The sequence below is a fragment of the Myodes glareolus genome, chromosome 19, assembly GCF_982192425.1.
Source record: "Myodes glareolus chromosome 19, mMyoGla1.1, whole genome shotgun sequence".
In the NCBI taxonomy this organism is placed as follows: domain Eukaryota; kingdom Metazoa; phylum Chordata; class Mammalia; order Rodentia; family Cricetidae; genus Myodes; species Myodes glareolus.
This window is the reverse complement of record NC_142044.1, coordinates 10,493,719-10,519,206: the sequence shown is the minus strand read 5'-3', so window position 1 is coordinate 10,519,206 and position 25,488 is coordinate 10,493,719. Positions and strand designations below refer to the sequence as shown.

Sequence of the window (25,488 nt, the reverse complement as noted above, 5' to 3'; positions counted from 1 at the left end):
GTCACCATGGAAATCGGAGTGGTAGTTCCTTAGGAAGATGGCAATCTACTTACCTCAAGACCTAGTTATACTGCTCTTGGCATTCGCCCAAAGCATGCTCCATCGTACTGCAGAAACACTTGCTCTGCCATGCTCATTGTCACTCTATTCATAATAGACAGAAACATGGATTCTCACTGACTCCACCTTCTTTCTTCCAGCATTCAGTTTAGCTTACCTTGCCTAACTCTATTCTGCCCTGTCAAAGCCAAAATAGTTTCTTTATTAAACAATGATAATAAAGCATATTCATAACACACAGAGGGGAAGCCCACATCAATTATCCCTTAGAAGCCTGTTTTCTGAGAGACAGAGAAAGGTTGGGTCTGAATAGGAGGATTATGTGGGGAGAAAGGACCAGGAATCAAGGAAGGGGAAACTGTAATCAGGATACATTGTATGAGCAAAAATAAAATCTATTTTTAATAAAAAGAAAACAAAAAAAAGTATAACTGTGAGGCAAATTGTCCAGACACCTGAGATCAATGTCAAACGGCTGCTGAGCAGCAGAGCCAGGATGAGGACACAGGTGGTCCAGGGTGTGCTGAAGCACAGCTTCAAGCAATAAACAAAACGCTCTGGATATTTAGAAGGAGCAGAGGTTGAGCATGGCAGGCGTGCAGTAATCAGAGACCAACTGGCTCTTTCTAGGTCTGCACATCAATTTTAGTGAAAGAGAGACCGTGACTGGGGTGAAATCATGAAGAAAATGATTGCGTTGTGTGTCTCTAATGTCTTCCAGAGAGAAATGATGATAGACAATTTAACAAGTGCTTTATTTTCTATCAAACACATAAATGAAAGTTGCTAAATAGTAGTCACATTTAGTCTTTTGTGCCCAGGAAATGAAAATAATGCGAAAAACTTGAAACTTAAAAACTATATTACATTTTTCTCACTCCATTTTTTTATTCCAGTGCTCATACATATCAAGCCTTTGACATCTAAATAAAGGTAATAGATACCCGAGTGTGCAGACTTCAGCACCGTGTCCTTTCCTCCTCTTTGGCTCTAGGGAATTACACCCATATCAGTGGATCTATGTACCGAAACATACTTGAACTCTGAGAATGTTGTTTCTTAGCAACCTAACCATGCCACCCCATTTAAGACTGTCTTTTCACCATTTCATCTGCACAGTTACCTTCATGCTCTTTTCTAGTGTACACAAAAGAACTATTGTCAGACAGTCTTGTCTTTTTTGGTCAGTTTTTAAAGGTTTTTCTGGCTTCTCTGTTGTCTTATCTGTCCTTTACAGCAAATGACAGAAAATAAAATGTATGGTCGCCAGTTCTATATTGCAAATAAATATTTGTTCCTGTAGATGACAACTTCAGAGCATAAAAAGCCATAAACTTCATATTATTAACAGTATTCCTTGAGTCCCAAAAGCATAACTTATAAGACATTATCAAATTCATTAAAGTTGAAAAAATGGGCAACTGTACCCACAACTGTCAATGTTGACATAAAAGATTAACAAAATATTACTTCAAAACAAACTTAAAAACATATAAAACTCTGTAACCACAACATGATTTTAGCTCCTGATACTGGCATCAATCAGAAAGTTAGCTAATACATTAGTTAATTGTGGTTACAGGCACAACTAAAGAACACATAGCAGATTGAATACTTCTTAGTTGATAATTCTAATATTATTTTCAGCTTCTGAAATAAAAATTTATCTAAAGCTTCTACTAATTCTGAATTCACAGCTCAGTAAATATTTGCTATAAACTTCTTTAATCTACTCTATATGAAAATAAATTAAGTATATTTGTCTTATCAGACTTAGATATTCCTATTAACGAGTATACTTGTGAGCATTATATGGCAAAATTAAATAAATGTAATCATTAGGATAATTACATGGAAAGAATAATTCATTATCTGGATTCTTTCAATATTGTATATTATTTTAGGAATCAAGCTTGCAGAAGTTATAGAGAATTCCAGTTCTTTGCAGAGGTTACATATAATCTGAATTTTAAGCTTAAAAGTTTATCAATAAAGTTTTTAAATTTTTGTCTGGTTATAAGACATGTAATATTTATTTTATTAGGTTGAGAGTAAAGATTGAAATACTCTAAATAAATCATTTCCAGAAATAATCACAGGGCATTTAATGAATAATTTATAGTCTATTAAGTCATTCTTAAATGGAAGCTATTTTCTCACATATGATGAGAAGACATATAAGTTGAAGACATTTGACTTAAAAAAAGGCAATTGAGTAAGTCTTGTGAAGGATTCAGAGAAGTAAAGCAAATACTTGAAAGTAAGGACTCTTCTTTGGATTTTTGTACATTTTGTGTACAAGGAAAGAGAGCATTTGGGATAGAATCTCTCATAGCAAGCTGACCAAAAGTATTAAGGAAAGCTATTTCATCGCCCCTGAGTCCTTAGAAATCTTGAGAGCACATCTTGGAACACACGGGACAGGTTTTCTATGTGAGGTATGTGATACACCTTCATTCTGACCTCCCACTTCAAGAACAACCCATCTTCGTCTTCTCAACAAGTAGCACAATAAACCCTTGTCACTTAACTATGCATTTTCAATACACATCTGTAACTACACATTGTTGTGCTTACTGTGTTTATATTAATTGATAATTTTTAAAAGATGACCAATAATCTATATGTCTAACACATTAACATATTTTACATAATTGGCATAGCATTGTTTTGTTTTGGTTTTTGGTGTGAGATTTTTGTCTTCAGTCAACTCCAAGTCATCTGCCTATAGTGCTGTAGTAAGGCTTGGGTAAGTAATACTGCCTTGGTTAAAGAGACCAGAGCTAAAGTGTGAGGCTTTCTTCATAAAAATTTGGGACATTGGAAGTGTAAGGCAGTGCTTCACATGTAAAATGTCTTTTTCCATCCCTTCATCAAATCATCATGAGGAATACTCACCTAGATTAATATGGGAACCCCTGATTTAGAAGTAAAAGGACAAACACATAAATTGTTCTGGAAAAAACACTGGGGAATACAGGAGAAATGGAAAGTCAAGTTAATCTGCTACAGGGTCTTTGTACCCTTTATAAATATTTAGCACATTGATTAGGACCCTTGTCAAGCCAGTATGGCCAGGTATTGCATGCTACAGAGTGGACAGTAATGATATGGGATTCCCCTCTGTATGGTGTGACTGTTAACTTAGGTAATATTTTATTCTTCTGTGGTCTTTGATGAAGTTGAAGAACAGAAAGTTATAAGTATAGGTTTTTTCTTAGTTATAGTAAAAGATAAAATAGATGTAAATATTTTAACTATAATTCTTGTTTGATACCTATTTTATTGTATGTAATTTTACTATGTTAAAGTTAAAACCTTTCTTTTTATTTAGACAGAAAGGGGGAGCTGATGTGGAATTTCCCTATGTATGCTGTGATTATGTTTTCTTATCATTGGTTAATAAAGAATCTGCTTTGGCCTATGATAGGGCAACACAGAGCCAGGTGGAGAAAACTAAACTGAATGCTGGAAGAAGGAAGGCAGAGTCAGAGAGATGCCATGTAGTCACTGGAGGAGACAGACTTAGTGGTAAGGCAGAAATTAATAGAAATTGGTTAATTTAAGTTATAAAAGCTAACCAGAAAAATGCCTAAGCTATTAGCCAAGAAGTGATTTAATTAATAGTTTCTGTGAAATTGTTTCAGGTGTGGGCACCAGAAATGAAAAAGCAATCTTTGCCTACACAGTAATATAGGAGTTATTGCTTCCATACAGATTAGTGAAAAGCTTCAAGTTGGAGCAGGTGTTCCATGCTTAGTCACTGCCAACATGGAGCTATGACTGTTTTGCTGCAATACAGTGGCAGATAGATAAGTTAGAAGCCTCTCTTATACCTTGAAGAGATACACAGATGAGAAGATGGGAAAACGTGGTAAAGATGTTATTGCCTAAATAGAAAGGGATATGGACCAATCATTGTCATCAACCTCTTTGGTTCATGGATAGGGTGGTTATAGTCATTAGTTCAGGAAGCCCTGCTGCTAGCCAGTGAAATAGTCACATATCTTAGGAGACACAGAGTAATTTTGTCTTCATTATAACCTGAGAATTTTAAGAAAGATTAAAAGTGCATAAAATTGACAAACTGGACATTTGTTTCAAAACTTCCCATGTATTATACAAAAAGAAGATTTAACTCACTGCGATAGATTTAGTTTTCCTGGCTGTACTAATAGAAAGGTTTGCCCAAGCCTAGAGATACAAATCTATAATCCCAGTTTGCTCTGGAAGTGGATCATAAGCTCAAGGCCTCTCTGGACTGCAGCAAGTGTCTTAGTTACCTTTCTACTGCTATGGTAAAACACCATGACCAAGGCAACATATATAAAAGAGTTTATCTGAGCTTAAGTTTTGTACGATCTTATGGAGATGTCACAGTAACCATTGTAAACATGAAAGATAGAGGGAAGCTGGAATTAGACAACACCATTTACTCTAAAAGCTTACCCTCGGTGACATACTTCTAACACGACCTCCTAAAATCCACCAAACAGTGCCTTCCACCAGGAGACTAGAGTTCAAGTACCCTAGCCTATGGAGAACATTTCTCATTCAGAACATCACAATAAGATTAAGGACAGTCTGGGAAAGCTGGAGATGCCTGATCTCAAAATAAAAATTGAAAAGAAAACCGAGTTTGTAACAGAGTCATACAATACTTGCCCAGTGTGTTCAAATACTAGGTTTAATCCTAGCATCCACAAAAACTATTTTTAAAATTTTTATTTTATGTGTATGAGTATCCTGCCTGCACATAAGACTGTGTACTGCATGAATGCATTGTCCATGGAGGCAAGAGGGAATTGGATTCCCTGTAACTCCAGAAGGTTTTTAGTTGCCATGTGTGCTAGGAATCACACCCAGGTTCTCTTCAAGAGCAGTTAAGTGTTCTCAACCTCTGAGTTGAGAACACTCCCCTCCCGGGTTCCACAATAAAGAGTTGGTTATGGTGAAGGAATTTAGAAGAAATCACAGATGGACTAGGGATATACTAATTACATTCCCCTGCATGAGTAAAATGTGTTCACATTCACATGTTTACAGGCGTCTAAGTCACAAACAGCGCAAAAGACACATAACTGAAACCTTACTAAAAATATTGAAAAATTCCCACACTGGCTTAATTCCTGACCAGATGTAAACACAGATGCTTACTGCTTCAGTTGTAACCCTACCTATAACCCTGGGGTAGAATTGTCAAAGTGTGCTGTGTTATTCCTAGTCTTTGAAATGTTCTTGATAGTTGAAAGTTTCAATTGTTCCTAGACAGTGTTTTTTCACTATGCCTATATGGTACTGATATGGCTATCTTAATGCATTCGAAATCTTGTTCGTCTTATGCTGGGGTCAGGCCCTGAGACAGGGAAGGAGCATCGATGCAAAGGAAAATTCTGACCACCAAGTTGATTGTTCACAAGTGACCCCAAATAACTCAAGCCATCTTTATTTATACTTAAACAAAGTTGTATTTCTTACCAGGGTTACATGAATAGTTTTATTACTGGTTTCTATTATTTTTTACTTTAAGAAATACATCATGTTCTCCTCCTCTCTCCCCTTCTACCCCTGACTTTTCCTTGCACTCTCCCTTCTTCCCTACACCTGCTCCCAATTAACTCAGAAGATCTTGTCTATTTCCCTTTCTCAGGCGGTTCCATCTATTTCTCTCTTAGAGTCCTTGTTACCTAGCTTCTCTGGGGTAATGTGCTATAGGCTGGCTAACCTTTGCTTTATATCTAATATCCACTTACAAGTGAGTACATAACATGTTTTTCTTTCTGGGTCTGACTTACCTCACTTAGGATGGTTTCTTCTAGTTCCATACATTTGCCTGCAAATTTCGAAATCCCATTGTTTTATATTGCTAGGTAGTATTCCATTGTGTAAATGTATCACATTTTCTTTATCCATTCTTAGGTAGAAGGGCATCTGGGTTGTTCCCAGGTTCCAGCTATTATGAATAATGCTGCTAAGAACACAATTGAGCAAATATCCTTGTATTATGAGTGTTCAGGATGGTTGATATGAGGGAAGAACAGAGAGGGAGATCTAGGAAAGAGATATCTTGATTGAGAAAGCTATTATGGTGCTAGCATAAATCCTGGCATTAAGGAAATTGCCAGGAATCTCTATGGATGACCTCAGCTAAGACCCAAAGCTATAGTGGAGAGGGTGCCTGAGCTGACCTTTCTCTGTAATCAGATTGATGACTACCTTAATTGTCATCATAGAACCTTCATCCAGTGACTGATGGAAGCAGATGCAGAGATCCACAGCTAAGCACTGGTCCAAGCTTCCAGACACAAGTCAAAGAGAGGGGGGAGCAATAATATAAGCAAAGAGGTCAAGATAATGATGGGGATACCCACAGCAAGAGCTGACCTGAGTTAGTGGGAGCATACTGACTTAAGACTGATAGCTGGGGAGCCTGCATAGGACCAAACTAGGCCCTCTGAATGTGGGTGGCAGTTGTGTGGCTTGTGCAGTCTGTGGGGCCACTGGCAGTGGGACCACAATTTATCTCTAGTTCTTGAACTGGCTTTTTGAGGTCGATTCTTTTGGAAGGATACCTTGTTCAGTCTAAATATAGGCGGGGGAGAGCCTTGATCCTGCCTCAAAGTGATGTGTCAGACTTTGTTGACTCCCCAATGGGAGGCCTTACGCTCTCTGAGGAATGGATGGGGCATGGGATGCGGGGAAGGTGGCGTGATCAGGAGGATGGGTAGGAATGGGTTCTGGGATATGAATATAAAATGAGAAAAAAATGTTTTAAAAATAAATTTAAAAGAGTAGCGTGTTCTAAAGTAAAAGAAAAAGAAATACATAATAATTCAAGGACTACATTGTGATCGTTATGAAAGCCCCCACTGTTCCATTGATGTTTCCCCAATATACCTTTCCACACCTTGCATAACCTTATCCTAGACATTGAGTTCAGCATTTTTGCAGGCTAAACTAAATATTGAGCCAGACACTCCCTGCTCTCACAGTACTGATGTCAACTGGCAGCTACTTGCAGTTACAACGTTAAAAAGTGATAGACATGAGCACAATGCTTTAAGGACAACAATATTCAAACCCAGACTACTATTTCATGTCTGCGAGGCATATTTCTATACAGTTCCCTTTTCTACGAGAGGGTTTCATGCCTCAACCTCTCTGTAAAAGGCAGACTTTGGCAAAGCACTTTTTCCCCATCTCACTAGACCATAACTTCTTCCGCCAGTATAAGCCGCTATATATGGCAAAGATGGATCTATCCACCCCATGTTTTATATTGCTTTATTCCCATCAGAATACACTAGATCATTTTATTAATTCTATATGATTGGTGCTCAGGCAATTTACGCTCAACAGTTGGCACTCTGTGTATTCCTGAGGCTTTTTCCTTATCATGTACATGCATGCCCTACTCTCCTTTCCAGAACTATGAGAGAGACACGGTTAATGTTCCAACTGCTGTTTCCTCAGAGGTACCTAGCTTTCTCTCCCAGGAATAGGAGTTGTAGTTAGGGAACTCCAGATAAGAGATTTGAGAAACATTAGCCCCATGTTGAATCTTGGGAGATATTTTAAAAGGAACAGAATTTCCTTGCCTGTGTGACTGACAAAATAAAACCAAAAACCACCTAAAGCATCACTAGTATAATGAGAGAGAAAAGAGCCTGGAAGCTGTACGAACCAGGGACCCACTAGTCCTGGACAAATTAGAGTGCGCTTGCACAGGTGCCTTGCCCTCTGGAACCCCATTGGACAGGCAGTCATGTGCTTATCTGACATTAGGCTACATGGCTCCCAACAATCTTACAAAATTAACAATTTCCTAAATTGATTTCAAAATTACTATTTATTTGAGCTCTTTAGCAGATAATTTTAAAGCCGCGGTTTTATTGTTTGTTCTTTGACAGTTGAACAATATTTAGAAAAGGAACATTTATATAATTATTCTCTCCACTATACCCTCTCTAATCCTACTTTCAACCATAACACACACACAAATACACACACAGACAAACACACACCTATGCATGCGCACACACATGCACGCACACTTACACAATCCCACCAGTGGCTTTCCTAGATTAATAAGCTTCCATTTTTTCCACAAACCATTTATTTTTACCCTAAACTTTGTATAAGCTTTTGATTGGATCTATCCAGTGGCGCCATTTCCTAAGTAAAAAAGTCATTGCAATCAAAAGTAACAGCTTTGGATGCCTGTGCTAGGTTTGCACAAGCTGGAGTATCAGCAGATAAATGTACTTTCTTTAAAGGGTTCAAGAGGCCTTATGCCTCACTACTGAGCTATTTGTCACTGACAGATTTGGGGAGAAGGGGGTCCTTGCCTTCATTTCCATGACTTTTTATTTTAAGCCATAATAAAGCTGTCTGCCATTATAAAAATAAACCATCTTCAGCTGCTTACTAAAGAAGATAAATTTGATCAAACAAAGATGAGAACAGATATGACAAATTTGTAATGCGTTGACTTCCCCCTGGATTCCTACTCTTTTAGATTTCCGGGAAATCTGTTTGTGGGAGAACTGTGAGGCCATGTCTAAAACTGAGATGTCAATCAGATGCAATGGTGAGGGAGGCCATATGGCTCTTTGTGTTTCCCATGTTGGAAGAATGACAAATTGTACATTCAGTTGCTACCATTACAATTTTCTCTACTGTGTAGAGAAAATAGACGCTGGAACAAATGAATTCACCCCAATTTTCTTCTTTTTCTTCCTTCCTTCCTTCCTTCCTTCCTTCCTTCCTTCCTTCCTTCCTTCCTTCCTTTCTATCTCTCTTTCTTGCTTGCTAAATCAACAAATTTAGTATAGTAGTATGTGCAGATCATGGTTGCTCATGCCTAAAACTCTAGCGTTTGGGAGGCTGAGGCAGGGAGATTACTTTGAGTTGGAAATCAATCTGGACTACAGTGTGAGATATTGTCTCAAAACTGCACCAAAGGCTCTAGGAACATTTTAGAAAATGGAGTAGAAGGATTGTAAGGGCAAGTAGATCACAGAGTTTGCTGTGAGACTGTGCCTCCTACTAATATAAGAGGCCACACTCATGAAGTCTCATGACAAGACTACTGAGCTTGAGGTGAGCAAGGACACCAATAGACAGGCCAATGTGGACAGGAGAAAGACCACAAGATCTCAACCAATCACAAAGAACTAAAGGTAACTAAGTAATGCTGCAATCAGAAAAAAATATTTTTCTACAGGAAAGAGCACACCAATTGCTTATCTAATATCAAAAGGTCAACCATGGAAACATACATAGAAGGAACATTATACAAACAGAGAAGGTTATATTTAGAAATAAACACACATGTATGAATATTTACATGCATGTAACAACAATTAATAAAAAGGAGGCCATAAACTTGAAAGAGAGCAAGGAAGCTTTGGGAAGGTTTAAGAGAGAAAAGGAAAAGAGTAGGTAAGTGATATAATTATAATTTCAAAAAATTAAAGAAATAATTAAACCTGACTAAATCCGTATTTCCATTCTTTATTACAGTGAGAAGTCACAAAAATATGCAATACAGAGCTGAATGTGAAAAACACTGACTAAAAAGTGTGACCATCCCATTTCTGTGCAATGAACTTAACATAAAATATTTTATTAAACCAGTGTTCTATGTGCTAAAAATAAGATGGTGCTGTTAGATATTAGAATAACTTGTTCAAAATAGTGTCATATCCAGTTAACAAAAATACTTAGGCATAGATTTCAGCATATGCACCTAAAATGTTACTCGATATTCTTATTTAATTGTATCATGTTCAAATTCTGTGAAGATGCTATCTAAGAGAACTCTAGACCACAACAAATACCCATTTTTAAAGAAGCAATTGCATGTCTCTTTATATATCTCCATGTATCTTGATTCGTGTGCTGCTTCTGATTTTCTACTAAGCTCTTGTATAAAGTAATGACAATGTACTCTGCTTAATCATCACTCTAATCGTCACTACATTGTCAATTTCTCATGTTTGTGTTGCATGTGCCTATAGCACTGCACATATTAAGTGTGTGGAACATAAAATATATGGTGCACATAATATATACATATATGGTATTTATGACCCTAAACTAAGATTATAGAAATAAATTTCTAATGATAATTGCTAACCAATAAATTGTTCAACTTTGAGTAGCCTGCATGGAAACAAAAAATACACAGTATGAGAAAACCTTCACAATATAAGAGAGTGCAGAGGTTTCTTATAATTCCTGGGTGAAATTTTAACTTTGCTGAGTTCCTTGATAATGAGATAAAACATTAGATGGGATAAGGGATAGACTACATGAAATTTTACTATTAGTATCAATAAACTACATACATTCAAGAGAAGTACAGTTCTTAATCATTCTTGATCTTTCTACATAAGGTAATTCAATAAAGCTGAATAAAAAGTTTTTTTCTAACATATTATTTTTATTGACAACTTACGAATCTCCCATCATGGACTCTGATCACACTCACTTTTCAGTCATCTCAGGTCTGCCCCCACCTTTATGAACTTCCCTCCCCACAGGAAAGAAGAAGAAAACTGTCTAATTTGTGTTGCCCATATACTTGCCAAAGGATTGCAAAACTCCTAGTAGATCTCTGAGTTTGATACTAGTCTGGTCTACAGAGCAAGTCCTAGGACAGCCAGAGATACACAGAGAAAACCTATCAGGAGGAGGAGGAGGAGGAGGAATGAAAGGAGAAGTAGGAGAAGGAAGAGGAGGAAGAGAAGAACAAGGTGATTTTAAGATTTTAATTAGAATATTCAAGCTCAATGATGCATTCAATTAACAGCTCATGAGTATGAGGGGCACAGCACTTGTACTCAGTCTGCAGCACTACTTCTAAATCTTGTTTATAAAAGTTTAATTTAAGGGTAATTGCAGGAGTTAATCAGTGAAGAGTAAGTGCCTACTCGACACATTATAGATAATCCAGGAAAAATTGATGTATGCCTTTTGAAGATCATAGTGGTGTAATGAAAATCATAAGATGGCCAATCAGGCATTAAATCTAGCATGTTTAGAGGAAAAAATCAATTATTAAACTGTGAAATTAACAGACACTATTTTGGCCATTATCTATATGACATGGCCAATGTTTTAATTGCTTCAGGCATAAAAGTAAATATTCCTTTTTAAAATTATTTGTAAAGAGAGTTTCACTGATTCCTGCTTATTAAGGTGTCATTTTATAGCATTCCTTTTTAAATAATATGAGCTTTCAATTGAACAAACAAAGTCAAATCAATATTATCAACCTATGCGACACATGGGAAATTATTTTAATGATCTTTCTTTTATAACTATAACATATACTATTATGTGTTGTGAAAGGTTCTGTGGTATATTAGTGATGCAAGATGTCAAGTAGTTAATGTGGTGCCTATCACATAGTAAATACTTACTGACGTATAAGGGATGGATATTAGAATAAAAAACTCCCAAATTATTAAAAATGTGGATACATAGGAGGTTTTAGAGAGAAGGGGAAGAGAAAATTATGCAATAATACCATGATTAGAAAAATTTTTAAATGTATTTTAAAAACTATCATAAAAACAAGAAAAAAATGGAACTACAGGAAACATTTTATCTCATTTAATTTGAAAACAATAGCATAAAGTACACTCCTGGCTTCTGTTTAACAATAGACGAAGAAAATGAGGCAACTTGTTAAGGTTGTGCAGTCGGTAGAAGACAGAACATGAATTGAACACATTAAGGTAGTAGCTATGTGTACCATGATAGCATTGTCCTCACCACCATTGTCAGAGCATCCTGCTATCTCTGTAGCAGACGAGGCCATGAAAACGAGCTCCTGGGTACTTCCAAAGATAATTGCATCCCCTTGGCAGGAATCCAGAACAAGCCCACATTAAGCTAAATTCTGCCTTAGAGTGGGCTGTCATACAGTTGGGAGGATTTATTCCAAGCACCTAGAAGGCACATGAAAGATGAATACATAGAAGTCAGCAGATTTTATTTCCTTTGAACATATCCCAGTGCCGAGGAGGAAGGGAGCAAAATCATCTTATCCATACACAAAGGCATTCTTAAATATCCACGCAATTGACTTATCTGACTGTCAACCCCCGAGAAAGCAAAGGCAAGGCAAAGTGATGCACGCACCGCATGAAATGCCATCTCCTTTGTTAATGAATAATAAAATTTAAGAGAATTGTATGTGAACACATGAGTCTATATTGATGGGGTTAAGAATGAAAAAGCAGTAGAAGTTTCCTAAGTTGACTTCTTTTAAGCTGTTTATTCAAACTACTTCCTCATCAAACCACCTTATCTAAATTATTAAAACTTTGAAGTTAACGATTTGGGATACAGGGTCTTATCTGGGACCATCCTTGTGGATTCTAGGCAATAGTGGAGTGGGTGCTCAAACTGGCATTGCCCTGTATTCAGATTGATGATTATCTTAAATATTACCATAGAACCATAGTCCAGCAACAGATGGAAACAGAGGCAGAGTCCCACATCAGAGCACTGGACTGAGCTCCCAAGGTTCAGTTGAAGAGTAGAAGGAATGAGAATATGAGCAAAGAGGTCAAGACCATGAGGGGTTCATCCACTGAAACAGTTTACCTGAGCAATGGGAGCTCACCAACTCCGGCGGGACTGGGAAGGAATAAGCATAGGACCAAGCTAGTCCCTCTGAATGTGGTTGACAGTTGTATGGCTGGGACAGACTGAGGGGCCACTGACAATGGCACTGGGATTTGTCTCTGCTGCATTTACTGGCTTTTTGGGATACTATTCTCTTTGGATGTATACCTTGCTCAGCCTAGATGTAGTGGGAAGGGCCTTAGACCTTCCACAGGGTAAGGTGACTTGCTCTCTCTAAGGATTGGAGGAGTGTAGCGTAGGAGGGTGTGTGGAGGGAATGGATGGAAGGGAGAGAGTAGGAATTTGGATTGGTAATTTTTTCTTAAAAAAAATGTAGTAAAAAAGGGTTTGGAATATAAATTAACAGTGAATATATTTTTTTCTTAAATAAAACTTCAAAGATTTAAGGTCATATCTATATGCTATAATTATTTTGAAACATTAATATCAAGAGTAATTTCACAGAAATATCATAGTCTATCCCAAAAAAATTCCAGATAAACTGAGTAAAAATTCATATGAATAATAATATTTTTCAAAATCCAAAAAATGATTTTATTTTATGCTAGTATAAAACTTTCAACATTTATTAATTAATAAATTGTAACATTTATTTTTACAATTGTCACTAAAGAGACAATTTGAAGTATATCATGATGATAATGCTATAGTCTATATGAGTACTTTGAGAATTCAGATACTTAGCATAGGATTTTACGCTTAAAAAGTCACAATTCTTATGTGTGTATCAGTGGCATACATGTGATATATATGCATATGTGTGTGTGTGTTCATGTGCCCACACAGGCAGAAAAGAACTTGGGGCGTGTTCTGCTCTGTCCACCTCCAGTTTATTATTCCCTTGAGGCAGATTTATTGAATCCAGATTTACACTGGTGTCCACTGAATCCAAACCATCTTTCTTTCTTTGCCCCTGTAAAGTACTGGAGTTTAAAATAGGCCACCACACTTGGGCTTTTGTATGGGTTCTAGAGATTTGAACTCAGGCCCTTCCTCCCGGTTGCACAACAAATGTTCTTATCCACTGAACCACATCCTTATACTTCCAAAGATGGTTGTTGTTATTATTATTATAATTTCTTCCACAGAACATCACTCATCACAGCTGAGGGTCAGGGATCTGGCAGTGCCACCCAAAAGCCCCCATCACCTTCCTTATCTAAAGTAATTCTGTAAAATTTACCTGCTTCCTTACTACAATCTGTGAAGTTAGTGTAGACCTTAACTACTGATTATCTAGCTTAACAGAGCTATGAATTTTTCTCTTTCAGTACCTAACTCATCTATAATTGAGATGAAGTTTTATCCTCAGTATAAAAGGACATACCTGAAAAACAACATAGTATCTAAACATAAATGATGATGTTTTCTCGGATAATTCAGTCTGTATGTTTTCTGCTTGAAAGAGTTCTTTAGAGAGGTAAAAGTTAACCAAAGCAAGAGCTACTAATGGAACCATCACCTAGAAATACCAGAGTTAAAGAATGTGTTGAATTTTGCTCACTGGTTAGCTGAAAGAGATACAAAAAGGAACTCTGTTTCCTTCCCAGCATCTGTTAAGCACTTAAAATAAAGCCCAGGACATCATTAATGCTGGCTCTTCATTGGAAACATAAAGCAAAAGTCAGCCTACTTTGATTTATTTGAAAACCAACAAAAACCATCATCTCCACGTTTAATTTACAGAACCAACCTATTTAGTGCTATGCTTGGATATGTATTAAATAAACACTCAACCTCTCTGTCTCCATTTCTTCTTCCATTAAATGAGCACATGTGTATCTTATGGTGTTGTTACAACTAAACAAGATACGGCCCTAGTAATGAGTCTACACAATCTCATGGTATAAAGTAAGCAGCCAGTAAATGTTTAGTCTTCTTTATTAAAACTGGATGTCTTGCTGAGGCACTCAGGTCCACAAAATAAGTAATAATGAAGAGTCCCAGAGTCACGTGGCAAAGTCTGAACTAAACGACCAAGTGTCTGTCCCATCCATGGAAAAACTCTCCTCAATACAATAAGATAGATAGATAGATAGATAGATAGATAGATAGATAGATAGATAGGTAGGTAGGTAGGTAGGTAGGTAGGTAGGTAGGTAGGTAGGTAGGTAGGTAGATAGATAGATAGATAGATAGATAGATAGATAGATAGATAGATAGATAGATATTCTGAAACTATTTTCTAAGAAACAACAAAGTAGAGACTGGTTCATGTTCCCTAGCGAATACTGGAAAATGCTGAGCATAAATGGTTGTTAGACATAATGACAAATCCTCATCCATGTTTGGGAAGTAGACTATAACTGTCCTACCCCTGCTTCACAGCCCTTCACCAGTTTGGAGATGTTGGAACATTTGTAGACACAGATGGTGAGAAATGAAAATCAAATGCAACAATTCTTGAAGCATCCTCAGATAGATGCAATATTCAGTGTCAGTGAGCATGCCTTTCCTCACTGGGACTAGTCTCCCTTATTCCTCACCTTCTATTCTTCTTTAAGGAACTGGCCACCTCGGGGGCGCTGGTTCCAGAGGAGCCCTGTGTAGCTCTCAGCAGAATCCTGAGACCAGGAGCCAGGATGCTGGCGCAGGCAGAGTGAAACAGCAAAAGCAATGATCTGAGCCAGGAACAGTTTCCTTTCCTGACTGGTGAAGTCAGAATTCTCAAGTGTAGACCAGAAGGATTAAAGAAGGTTACATTACCAGCTACCCTGGCTGAGCAACTCCCAGGTGTGCCAGAAGTTACAGGTGAGTCACTGTCCTTCCTTCTCTCCCTTCCAGGTCTTGGGTCCAACAGGTTGGCAGGGAAGGCAGCTCTAAGGGGCCAGTAGGCACTCAGCTGATCTCACCTGCTCTCCTGAACTTGGCTTCTCCTTTAACCGTGGGGTCGCGGTTCTTTAAAACCTCGCCTCAGCCCACGCTTGTTCTATTCCTTGTCTCTCTGCCTTCCTCCTTTTCCTAAAGTGAGAGCTCGCCTTTGTGTTGGAGACTGCGCCCAGAATGACTCTTCTGAGAAAACTTAAGAAGTGTGCACTGTTCCCCGTGCTCAAGGGCACCCAGCAGACTGGAGCCCCTCAGTTCTTAATGACCCGCTGGAACTTCAACTTAAAAAAAAAAAAATTAACTAGCCTTTTTATTGAAGTAGGAATGCAAAACCTAAGGGAGGAGGGAAGGAAATCTAGCATGAATAACAGATGGGAACCAGAGAGAAGTGGGAGGAAATCTTGAGTCGGGTACCCCAGACATGTTACCCAGCCCCCACGTGTTCACAGCCCTAGAGAACATCACAGAGTGAACACCTTTGCAATAGAAGGGGGACGTTATAAATCCTCAAGTTAGGACTCAGATCCTGCTGTCACCACCAGTTTCACAACTTTTCGTCTGCAAGTGGGCAAAAGCAAGCGAGGGTCACCATACTGCTTCCCAGGCACCTGACAGAGTCCTCCTCTCTCTGCTTCTGCCCCCTTGCCAGCTCCTCCACCAGAATCGCCAGCTATACCATCCATACACAGTGTGGGGTCTCAATTACAAAGTTGAAAGAAGGCTGTGCCTATATCTAGAAAGAGCCACCGCCACCGGGACATAGCTTGTGTCCTGGCTGTTTCCTTCCTGGACGACACATGATTGCATGACCGGCTCCCTCTGCGCGCGACCACTCTTGCTCTCCCAGCCTCCTCGCTCTACCGCGCACTCGCAGCTCCCTAGCGACACCAGCCATCAAGCTGGGGGGTGGAGAGAGTCGGGGTGCGCAAGTGGGAGGCCTCTCCCTCGGGAGCCTGGGAGATCCCTGTCGCCAGGAGGGGCCGTGCCACCGCCCTCGCGGGAACGCGAGCGTTGATCCAGAGCCTTCCCAACTTGGTAGTGCCCTCAGACTCAGGTGGTCGGGATGGATCTGTCACCCCGCAACCGGCCGCTGCTAGACTCCTCGTCGCTGGACAGCGGCTCACTGACCTCGCTGGACTCCAGCGTATTTTGCAGCGAGGGCGAAGGGGAACCCTTGGCTCTGGGGGACTGCCTCACGGTCAACGTGGGCGGCAGCCGCTTCGTGCTCTCGCAGCAGGCTCTGTCCTGCTTCCCGCACACGCGGCTGGGCAAGCTAGCTGTGGTGGTGGCCTCCTACCGCCGCCTAGGAGCCCTGGCTGCGGCTCCCAGCCCCCTGGAGCTTTGTGATGATGCCAACCCGGTGGACAACGAGTACTTCTTTGATCGCAGCTCCCAGGCATTCCGCTATGTCCTGCACTACTACCGCACTGGTCGCCTGCACGTCATGGAGCAGCTGTGCGCTCTCTCCTTTCTTCAGGAGATCCAGTATTGGGGCATCGACGAACTCAGCATCGACTCCTGCTGCAGGGACAGGTACCCATAGGGCAGGGCGCGGCAGCTGGGTGGGAAGTCGGGAGTCAGGCAAGAAGGCACAGGGGAAGGCTTGAGGCTTTGTATAAAACTTGCCTACTCCAGAGTCTTGCCAATAGGTTTGTCTGCCTCTTGACTGGAGGGTAAGGTGTTTGCATAAGACTAGAAATCAATCCTAAAGTCAACTTTCGTTGAACTTTAAAGGCAAAACAGAAACAACAGCAAAGAAACTTCTTGTCCCGTTTCTTCCAGAAATTAATATTCTGATTTCTTGTGAAAGCCCAGGCTGATTAGGCTTTAAGTAAGCATTTGGTAGTTAAGTAGCTGAGTCAGAAAAAAAAAAATGTTTCAAATGATACATAGGAATGAAATTTCGGTTTATTGCCATCAAATCAGAACTTTATCTGTGGAAAACTTGCTTGAAGGACCTCCTCTGGCCCTTAAAGATATAGGCTCTGACAGTGACTTACTGTTGACCTGTGACTACTATTACTCCTTCATAGATATTTTTCTTTTATATGCACATGTTCCAGTGGCAAACAGATGTTCTTGTCACCAAAAACTAAATCACAAAAGTTCATTAATCCAAAATTGCCTGGTTATGAATAAATCCTATTTGCATAAATTTCTACTAAGAAATTGTCATTTAAAAAACGGGAAATCTGGCAGGGACCACCCTGGGTAAAATATGAATATATATTTCTATATTTTATCCCTATGTAAGTGTGATCCCTCTGTCAAACTTAATTCTCTTGTCCTTCTATATGTGTTATTTTTTAAAAAAAAATTAATCACAAAGTTGTCTTCCCTGAAAGATACTTCAGGAGAAAGGAGCTGAGTGAAACGCTTGACTTTAAGAAGGACACGGATGACCAGGAGAGCCAACATGAGAGTGAGCAGGACTTCTCACAAGGACCTTGTCCCACTGTCCGCCAAAAGCTCTGGGACATCCTGGAGAAACCTGGGTCTTCCACAGCAGCCAGGATCTTCGGAGTAATCTCCATCATCTTTGTGGCAGTGTCCATTGTCAACATGGCCCTGATGTCAGCTGAGCTAAGTTGGCTCAACCTACAGCTCTTGGAGATTTTGGAATATGTGTGTATAAGCTGGTTCACTGGGGAATTCCTCCTGCGCTTCCTGTGTGTGAAGGACAGGTGCCGCTTCCTGAGGAAGGTGCCTAACATCATAGACCTCCTTGCTATCTTGCCCTTCTACATCACTCTTCTGGTGGAAAGTCTGAGTGGCAGCCACACCACACAGGAGCTGGAAAACGTGGGGCGCTTGGTCCAGGTTTTGAGGCTCCTCAGGGCTCTGCGCATGCTAAAACTGGGAAGGCATTCTACAGGTATTCATATTTCAATGGTGTCTTTTAATTTCTTTTTGCTTCAGGCAGATCTCTGTGAGTTCGTGGACAACTTGGTCTACAAAGTGAGTTACAGGGCAGCCAGGACTGTTGTAATGAGAAAGCCCATCTTGAGACCCTCCCCACAAAAAAATCAAACAAACAAAAAAAAAATTTATGTAAATGAGAACATCACCACCTTCCATTCTTATCCACCCCTCACTCTTAAAAAGTACTAGAAACAAAATCTTCAAGGTATTATCAGAGGTACAGAGCTATCTCTCACACACTTTCTGTCTACAAGGATTGTGGAACAATCTGATCATCTTTTAACTTTTAACTTCATTTTAATATAACACAATGCCATATAGATACATATATATAAAGACATTTTTCTTCTCAAAGGTCAAACATAAAGCATACATAAATGGCATACAAATAAAATATATACTATAGATAGGCCATAAGTTATTTTGTTTTCTATTTCCAAAAAAATAAATATAAAGAATTTTGTTCTTGACTGGAGAGAAGAGATTTTCTTAGTCATGGCAGACAAGAGATGGCCAGGTTTTGATGGCCTTCCTCTAGTTTTTTATTAAAAAATAGAATCATTTGCTTTGGAAGAAAAAAATTAGTAACTAAATGTCTTACTTAGTGTTTGAGAATTGTCTTAAACTTTGAAAAATCAAATGAACATTCCCTAGAAAAAATACACCCCCCTCTCTCTCTTTTCTCCTCTCTCTCTCTCTCTCTCTCTCTCTCTCTTTCTCTCTCTCTTATCACACCACACACACACACACACACACACACACATTAACTTGCCCTTGAAAATTAGAACCAATGCCTATGAAAATTAAATTAAATTTAGAGCAATTAAAGAGAATTCTTTAAGATCTGAAAGTAATGGTGCTCAGTAGTTGGTTTTGTGACTACTGAATATTATTGGGTTATTACAGGCATAATTTTAAGAAAATAAGAATATTCCCATGAGTTTGTTGAAATGTAAATTCTCAACCTCACCTGTCAGAAGGTAAAATTTTTGTATATGTACTACTTTCTGTATCTTGTACTTTAAAGTGCATGCAATTATTTTTGAGCTACATAATTTGGAAGTCATATGTGTTTTTGAGAAACATTGGGGCAGAATGCATAATAATATAATACAAATGTATATATATACACACAAACAAGTGTATTTACAAAGTATACTGCCACCAATGAGGACAAAGATACCTCTGAATGACTGCAGTAAGGGTCATGATAGCTAGGCCTGCCTATTAATGTAAGAAGAAATTAACCTGCAATTTCTTTTCCTACATCTCTATAATTAAGACTCACCCTACAAAATTCTAGCCATGTGTTTTCCTAGCTAGTCTTACACACCAGGGATCTGATGATGGGGTTTCCAAGAACTTTTACAAGGAACATTCTTTGTTTCCTGACATGGATAATGGGATGCTCTCTCTGAGTATTTATAAACTCTTCCCGGGATTCAGTTTATAAAACACTGAGAGCTATGCTCTTCCCACAAGAAAGAAAAAGCAAAATAATAGTAATTTCAACAGTGTCACGTCCTCAAAGACTTCCTCAGTAGAAAGTATTAGCAAAGCCTCAAGTTATTTAAATTATACAAAGTATTAGCAAAGCCTTAATTTATTTAAAGTGTATGATGAACGTGTGAATAGTTTAGAGTTTGATGTCAAGTAGAGCATTGAGAAAATATGGCCACAAACATCGTAAGGTCCCACAAATTTGAAACATTCAGTGAGAGATGTTGTACAATAATGGTTAGAATCCCTGGCAGTCTTGGTGTAAATCCAGGCTTTGTAGCTTTGTACTAGATACACCAGCCTTGTTAATGTCAAACTCCGTATTCGCAAAATGACACAACAGTGACAAAATCTGTCACATGGTACTTTTGAGGAATACCTAGATTTAGTTATATGGATGATATTTTATCTTTAAATGTAATCAGTTGTTCTAAACGCTGTACTTCTGTCAAGTTATTTCTTAGCTGTCATTCCATACAGACACATTAGAGACAATTTTCTAATAAGGTATTACAAAGTTATTCTGGAATTTTTTTTTGAAGTTAAACTTCCAGTTTATGTACATTGTTCTTTAAAAATAGGTGACAATAAGAACAAAATAATCTCAAAATTTGAAGAGAAAACTTCAAAATAAATAGACCATGGGTAGTATTTTAATGCATTTCAAATAATCTCTAAGGGTGAATAAAATAAGAAAGTATTTTTTGTATTGATTTGGGCTTTCAAATCAATGTTGGTGTGATTTCAAGAGACACACTCTTAAAATTCTTTGTCTAACCTTGGGAAAAGGTATCTCATTGGTTAGTTCGAGCCCTCACTTACAATGGGTTCTTGCTACTCTCTTTAGTACTTGAGCTTTTTACAGATGTTACAGGACCCCCACAGGTCTGTGTCTCATTTTCTTTGGTAAATTTCTCTAGTCCTCCCATTCCTATACACTTAGGCAATGAAAGAATACGTTGCTCAGTTGTATCTTCTTACAGGAAATCAGAGCTATCACATGGTCAAGAGAGACAAGGGCTGGAATTTTAGTGGGCATTGTGAGAACTCTAGAACTTTCCTATACACTGGTAACAGTGTGTTTTGGATATACATTTGACGGCTGTGTTGTGACCAATACCTAATGTACTCCTGCTTTTCCACTTTGTTGCCATGGAATCTACCTCTCCTTTCTATGGAGCATATCATTCTATTAATATTTACCATGAGTAAAAAATAAGAGGCAAAACATATTAGAACAATATCAAAATGATGATAAAAAGAAGTACTGAAATGATACAGTGGAAAGTAGCTTTGATCATATGAGCTCTCCTCCACATGCATCCCTGCCAAAAAATTTGATTCCATGGAGTGACAAACTCCGATAAGACACCTCTCTATATATTTCAGTTTCATTTTTCACATGAAAAAATAAAAACAGAAACAGCATAAACTCAATAATTACCAAGTAAATTCATGAATATAGCTGCATTTCTCTTTATCCTTCAAACCTGGCCCCACCAACAAGACTAGATGCTTCCTGAATACAGAGGTCATAATGACATCTTCACTGTATCTCCAGAACAGTGCTCAGCATATTAGTTATGCAGAACATGTTTGTGGGTGGATTGCAAGGAGGGCGAGGGGAAGGAGAGAAGGAAAGCAGACGAAGGATGCTCAAGCCTGACAGCCGTTCTTCTCTTGCAGGATTGCGCTCACTTGGGATGACAATCACCCAGTGCTATGAAGAAGTTGGTCTGTTGCTCCTGTTTCTATCTGTGGGGATTTCTATATTTTCTACAATAGAATACTTTGCAGAGCAAAGCATTCCTGACACAACCTTCACAAGCGTTCCTTGTGCATGGTGGTGGGCCACAACATCCATGACTACAGTAGGATATGGGGACATTAGACCAGACACCACCACGGGGAAAATCGTGGCCTTCATGTGTATCCTATCAGGAATCCTTGTCTTGGCCTTGCCTATTGCCATTATTAATGATCGCTTCTCTGCTTGCTACTTCACCTTGAAACTCAAGGAAGCAGCCGTGAGACAGCGTGAAGCTCTCAAGAAGCTTACCAAGAACATTGCCACTGACTCCTATATCAGTGTTAATTTGAGAGATGTCTATGCCCGGAGCATCATGGAGATGCTTCGATTAAAGGGCAGGGAAAGAGCAAGTACTAGAAGCAGTGGTGGAGATGATTTTTGGTTTTAAGTTTACTTTCAACTTATTTGCAAAATCTATGTACATTTGACTGGACTGATGAAGCCTTGCTACTATGGATATCTGTATATTGATGATGAGTTTCTTGAACACTTCTCATCTTCTTCCTGGTGTATTGACTTCCTAGAATATTTAACATCTCCTATAGCAACTACTGATTATTTTGATATACATATCTTCACCATAGCTAATTAATATAACCAAAATTATTTGGGAAAAGAAATACATATCTAAATTTTCAAATATTAATTGATATAATTTCACACATGAACCTTTAAAGATTCATGTGTCATTGTTTTTAGATTTTCACAGCTTTGGTGTTTTTTTTTTAATCAAAGTTGAACTGCTCACCCCAGAGGAAAAAAAAATAAGTGAACATTTCAAATCACACTGAACATCTTTTGAGTATTTAGAAATATTCTCCAAATAAATTACTTTTTCTCTATATAAATTAAAGCTGTTGAGTACAACGATGAGCTTTGTAAGCAAACACGCAAACTTGGTGATCGTAGAGACTGCCTCACCTTTCATCAAGTGCAAACCACTGGGCCCTCACAGACAGAGCTCTGCCCTTCGTCATTCCAGTTGCAAGTGACCTCAAACTGCTGAGTGCAGGAGGTGAGGCTCCAAGTGCCTAGACAGCTTCGCCATCACAACTGAGCGAGAGGTGTGAAGAAGAAAGCAGCAGAGTGCTTTGTGAAACTTAGACGGTTTATAAAATGTCTCATTATGGATGAATTATTTAAGTTATGCCTTCAAATTCATGAAGTCATGAATATGTAAAAGTGAAGTAGTTAAGATCCTAAATTTATTCATTGAAAAGATTAGATAGTCTTTTTATACGTGAAAATATGTTGAATGGCATCATTAGATGAACTCGAAGATCTTTTTATTGGTTAAAATATATTGTGGAAAGCTTTCTGGTTGTTGTGGTAAATAACAAATGTTCAGACTTTGCAGGCACTTTGACAGTATTTATGGTAATGATACAATGCCTAAATGTTGTGGCATATAATTAAAGCCAAAAGTTTTAAAGTTAAGAAACAACGCTGGTTCTAATATAATAGTGAGTAAATTTTACAAAAGCCTAGCAAAGGATTTCCTTATTGCCTACTTTCTTGATGTGCGCAATAAAGTTCCTAAAGAAAACAAAATTGGGTCTGGGACAGAAAACTTACTCTTTGATTTATAAAACAAATCTACACGAAATACATACGTGTACAGAACAACTGCAATGTCAAACCTTCCTGGGGGAAAGAACTGGGGGAAAACAGATGATGTCTTGCTGAAGTAAATGGTAGTGAGCATTGAAGAATCTTTTGCTTTAAATCCTGGGGTGACAATGCAAGCCCATAATCCCAGCACACAGGAGAAACAAAAGCTTGGAGACAGCTTTTAAACATATAAATTACTAATACTTACCACAGAAGCAAGACAATACTTTCTGTTTTCTGGTGTGGATGCTTAAATTCTGAACAAATTTTCATTTCTATAACAAATTTCATTAAATTATATCCTAAGGTACTTTAATATACTTGGCTTGTTTGTACTTCTCATAAAGATTATAAGAAAATTACAAAAAGTGAATAATATTAAAATAAATTGCATTTATTTTAAAGACAGGTTGTTACTATATAGCCCAGCTTGCCTGGACCTTACAATGCAGACCAAGCCGCATGCAGACTCTGAAATCTCTGTCTCCCTCTGCTTCCAAAGTGCTGGGTTTAAATTTGCACACTCCCACACCCAGCAATAGTTATCTTATGAAAAGACGTGGAGTCTAGAGCAAGCCTGGGCACCCTTGGCTATAGCACAAATCTGTCCATTGTCTGAATGGGTAGGAGACGTCAGACACAGAGAACAAATTTACTCTGGGCTTTCTAGAAATGTCTCCAGGAAGAATTGTTCCTGGAGTATCATCTGTAGTTTCCCTCAAATACCCAATTATAAAATTACTGTTCTTGTAGTCTTTTCAAATATTTTACTTTTAAAAAATTAGAATAGATTTTGCTCATCTAATATATTCTGTTTATGGCTTTCCCTCTTCCAACTCCTCTGAGATCCTCCCTACCTCCCTCCCATCCAAATCCATACCATGCTTGCTCTCCCTTATAAAACAAATGGGCATTGGAGAAGAATAATTTAAAAATGAGATTTAAAAAGCCAAGCAGGAGGATAGTAGGATAAAACTACCAAAATAATAAATGAGTTGAAAAACAAAACAAAACCACAGGAAGCACATCCAGATACACACACACACACTTGCACACAGAGGAATCCCATAAAAGCACAAAAACAGAACCCACAATATGTACACAAAGTACCTGTAAGGTTACAAAAATAGTACCTTGACAGTACATTATGAGACAAACAACCTTGAAAGATATCACTGAGTTTGCCTTGTGGTTTTGTGTCTACTACAGGGCATTGGGTTTGTAACTGCAGTGAGACTCTAATGGAGAAAACTCATTTTTTTGGTTTGTGAGTGTTTGTCAGTTGGTGATAAGTTCTAGGTTAAAGTTGGGACTGGTATTAAATTTGCCTCTTGCTCTGGAACCCCATCTATGCAGACCCAGGCAGACTCTGGGTATACTGTCACAGTCTCTGGGAGGTCATATGTGCATCAGTTTTATAATACTCAGAGAGTCGAGACTCCTCCATCGCCTCTGGCTCTTATCCTCTATCTGCCTCTTCTTCCACATGGTTCTCTGAGGGGAGGAATTTGATGGAGAAATTCCATTTAGGACTGAGTGTTTTAAGGTCTCTCACACTCTGCACCTTTTCTGGCTGTGGGTCTCTGTATTTGTTCTAAACTATTGCAAAAGGAAGCTTTTCTAATAATAACTGAGCAAGGCACTGATCTATAAAGATAGCAAAATATCATTGGGAGACATTTTGTTCTATATTCCTTAAGCAGAAAGGTAGTATTTGGTGTTCCCCTTAGGTCTCTGATTTATTGAGTCTCATGTTGGCCATTCAAGCAGTGTTGGGGTTGGGTTCCATCTCATGGAGTAGGCTTTAAGTCGAATCAGATATGGTTGGTTACTCTCACAAGTTTTGTGTCACTATTACACTCACATATCTTGAAGGCAGCTCACCATTGTAAACTGAAGGGTTTGTAGCTAGGTTGATGTTTACCTTTTTCCTTTGGTAGTGCACAGAGTAACTTCCAGTAGCATAGACACTAGTACATAGTGGTAAAGCCTCTAGGTAGGAGCCAGTTTGACTTCTCTGTGTTCAGTGAATTGTGTAGTTGTCTTCAGCAAAATAGCCTTACTGTCAGTTTGTGGAGAGCAGCCACTAAACTTGA

General features: G+C 38.6%; 1 protein-coding gene across 1 annotated transcript; it reads left to right on the top strand.

Moving 5' to 3' along the window:
• Positions 1-15,140: 15,140 nt before the first annotated feature.
• On the top strand, positions 15,141-23,332 carry Kcnv1 (potassium voltage-gated channel modifier subfamily V member 1). Its single transcript, XM_048457398.3, has 4 exons — positions 15,141-15,474; positions 16,199-17,082; positions 17,895-18,424; positions 21,658-23,332. The coding sequence occupies exons 2-4, from the start codon at positions 16,613-16,615 to the stop codon at positions 22,167-22,169; spliced, it is 1,512 nt and encodes a 503-aa protein (XP_048313355.1). The 5' UTR covers positions 15,141-15,474; positions 16,199-16,612; the 3' UTR covers positions 22,170-23,332.
• Positions 23,333-25,488: the final 2,156 nt, after the last annotated feature.

Coding starts and splice junctions, on each gene's coding strand:
- Kcnv1 (XM_048457398.3), top strand. CDS start 16,613: ATGGATCTGTCACCCCGCAACCGGCCGCTGCTAGACTCCTCGTCGCTG. Junction 17,083..17,894: donor GACTCCTGCTGCAGGGACAG/GTACCCATAGGG, acceptor CTTCCCTGAAAG/ATACTTCAGGAGAAAGGAGC. Junction 18,425..21,657: donor ACTGGGAAGGCATTCTACAG/GTATTCATATTT, acceptor CTTCTCTTGCAG/GATTGCGCTCACTTGGGATG.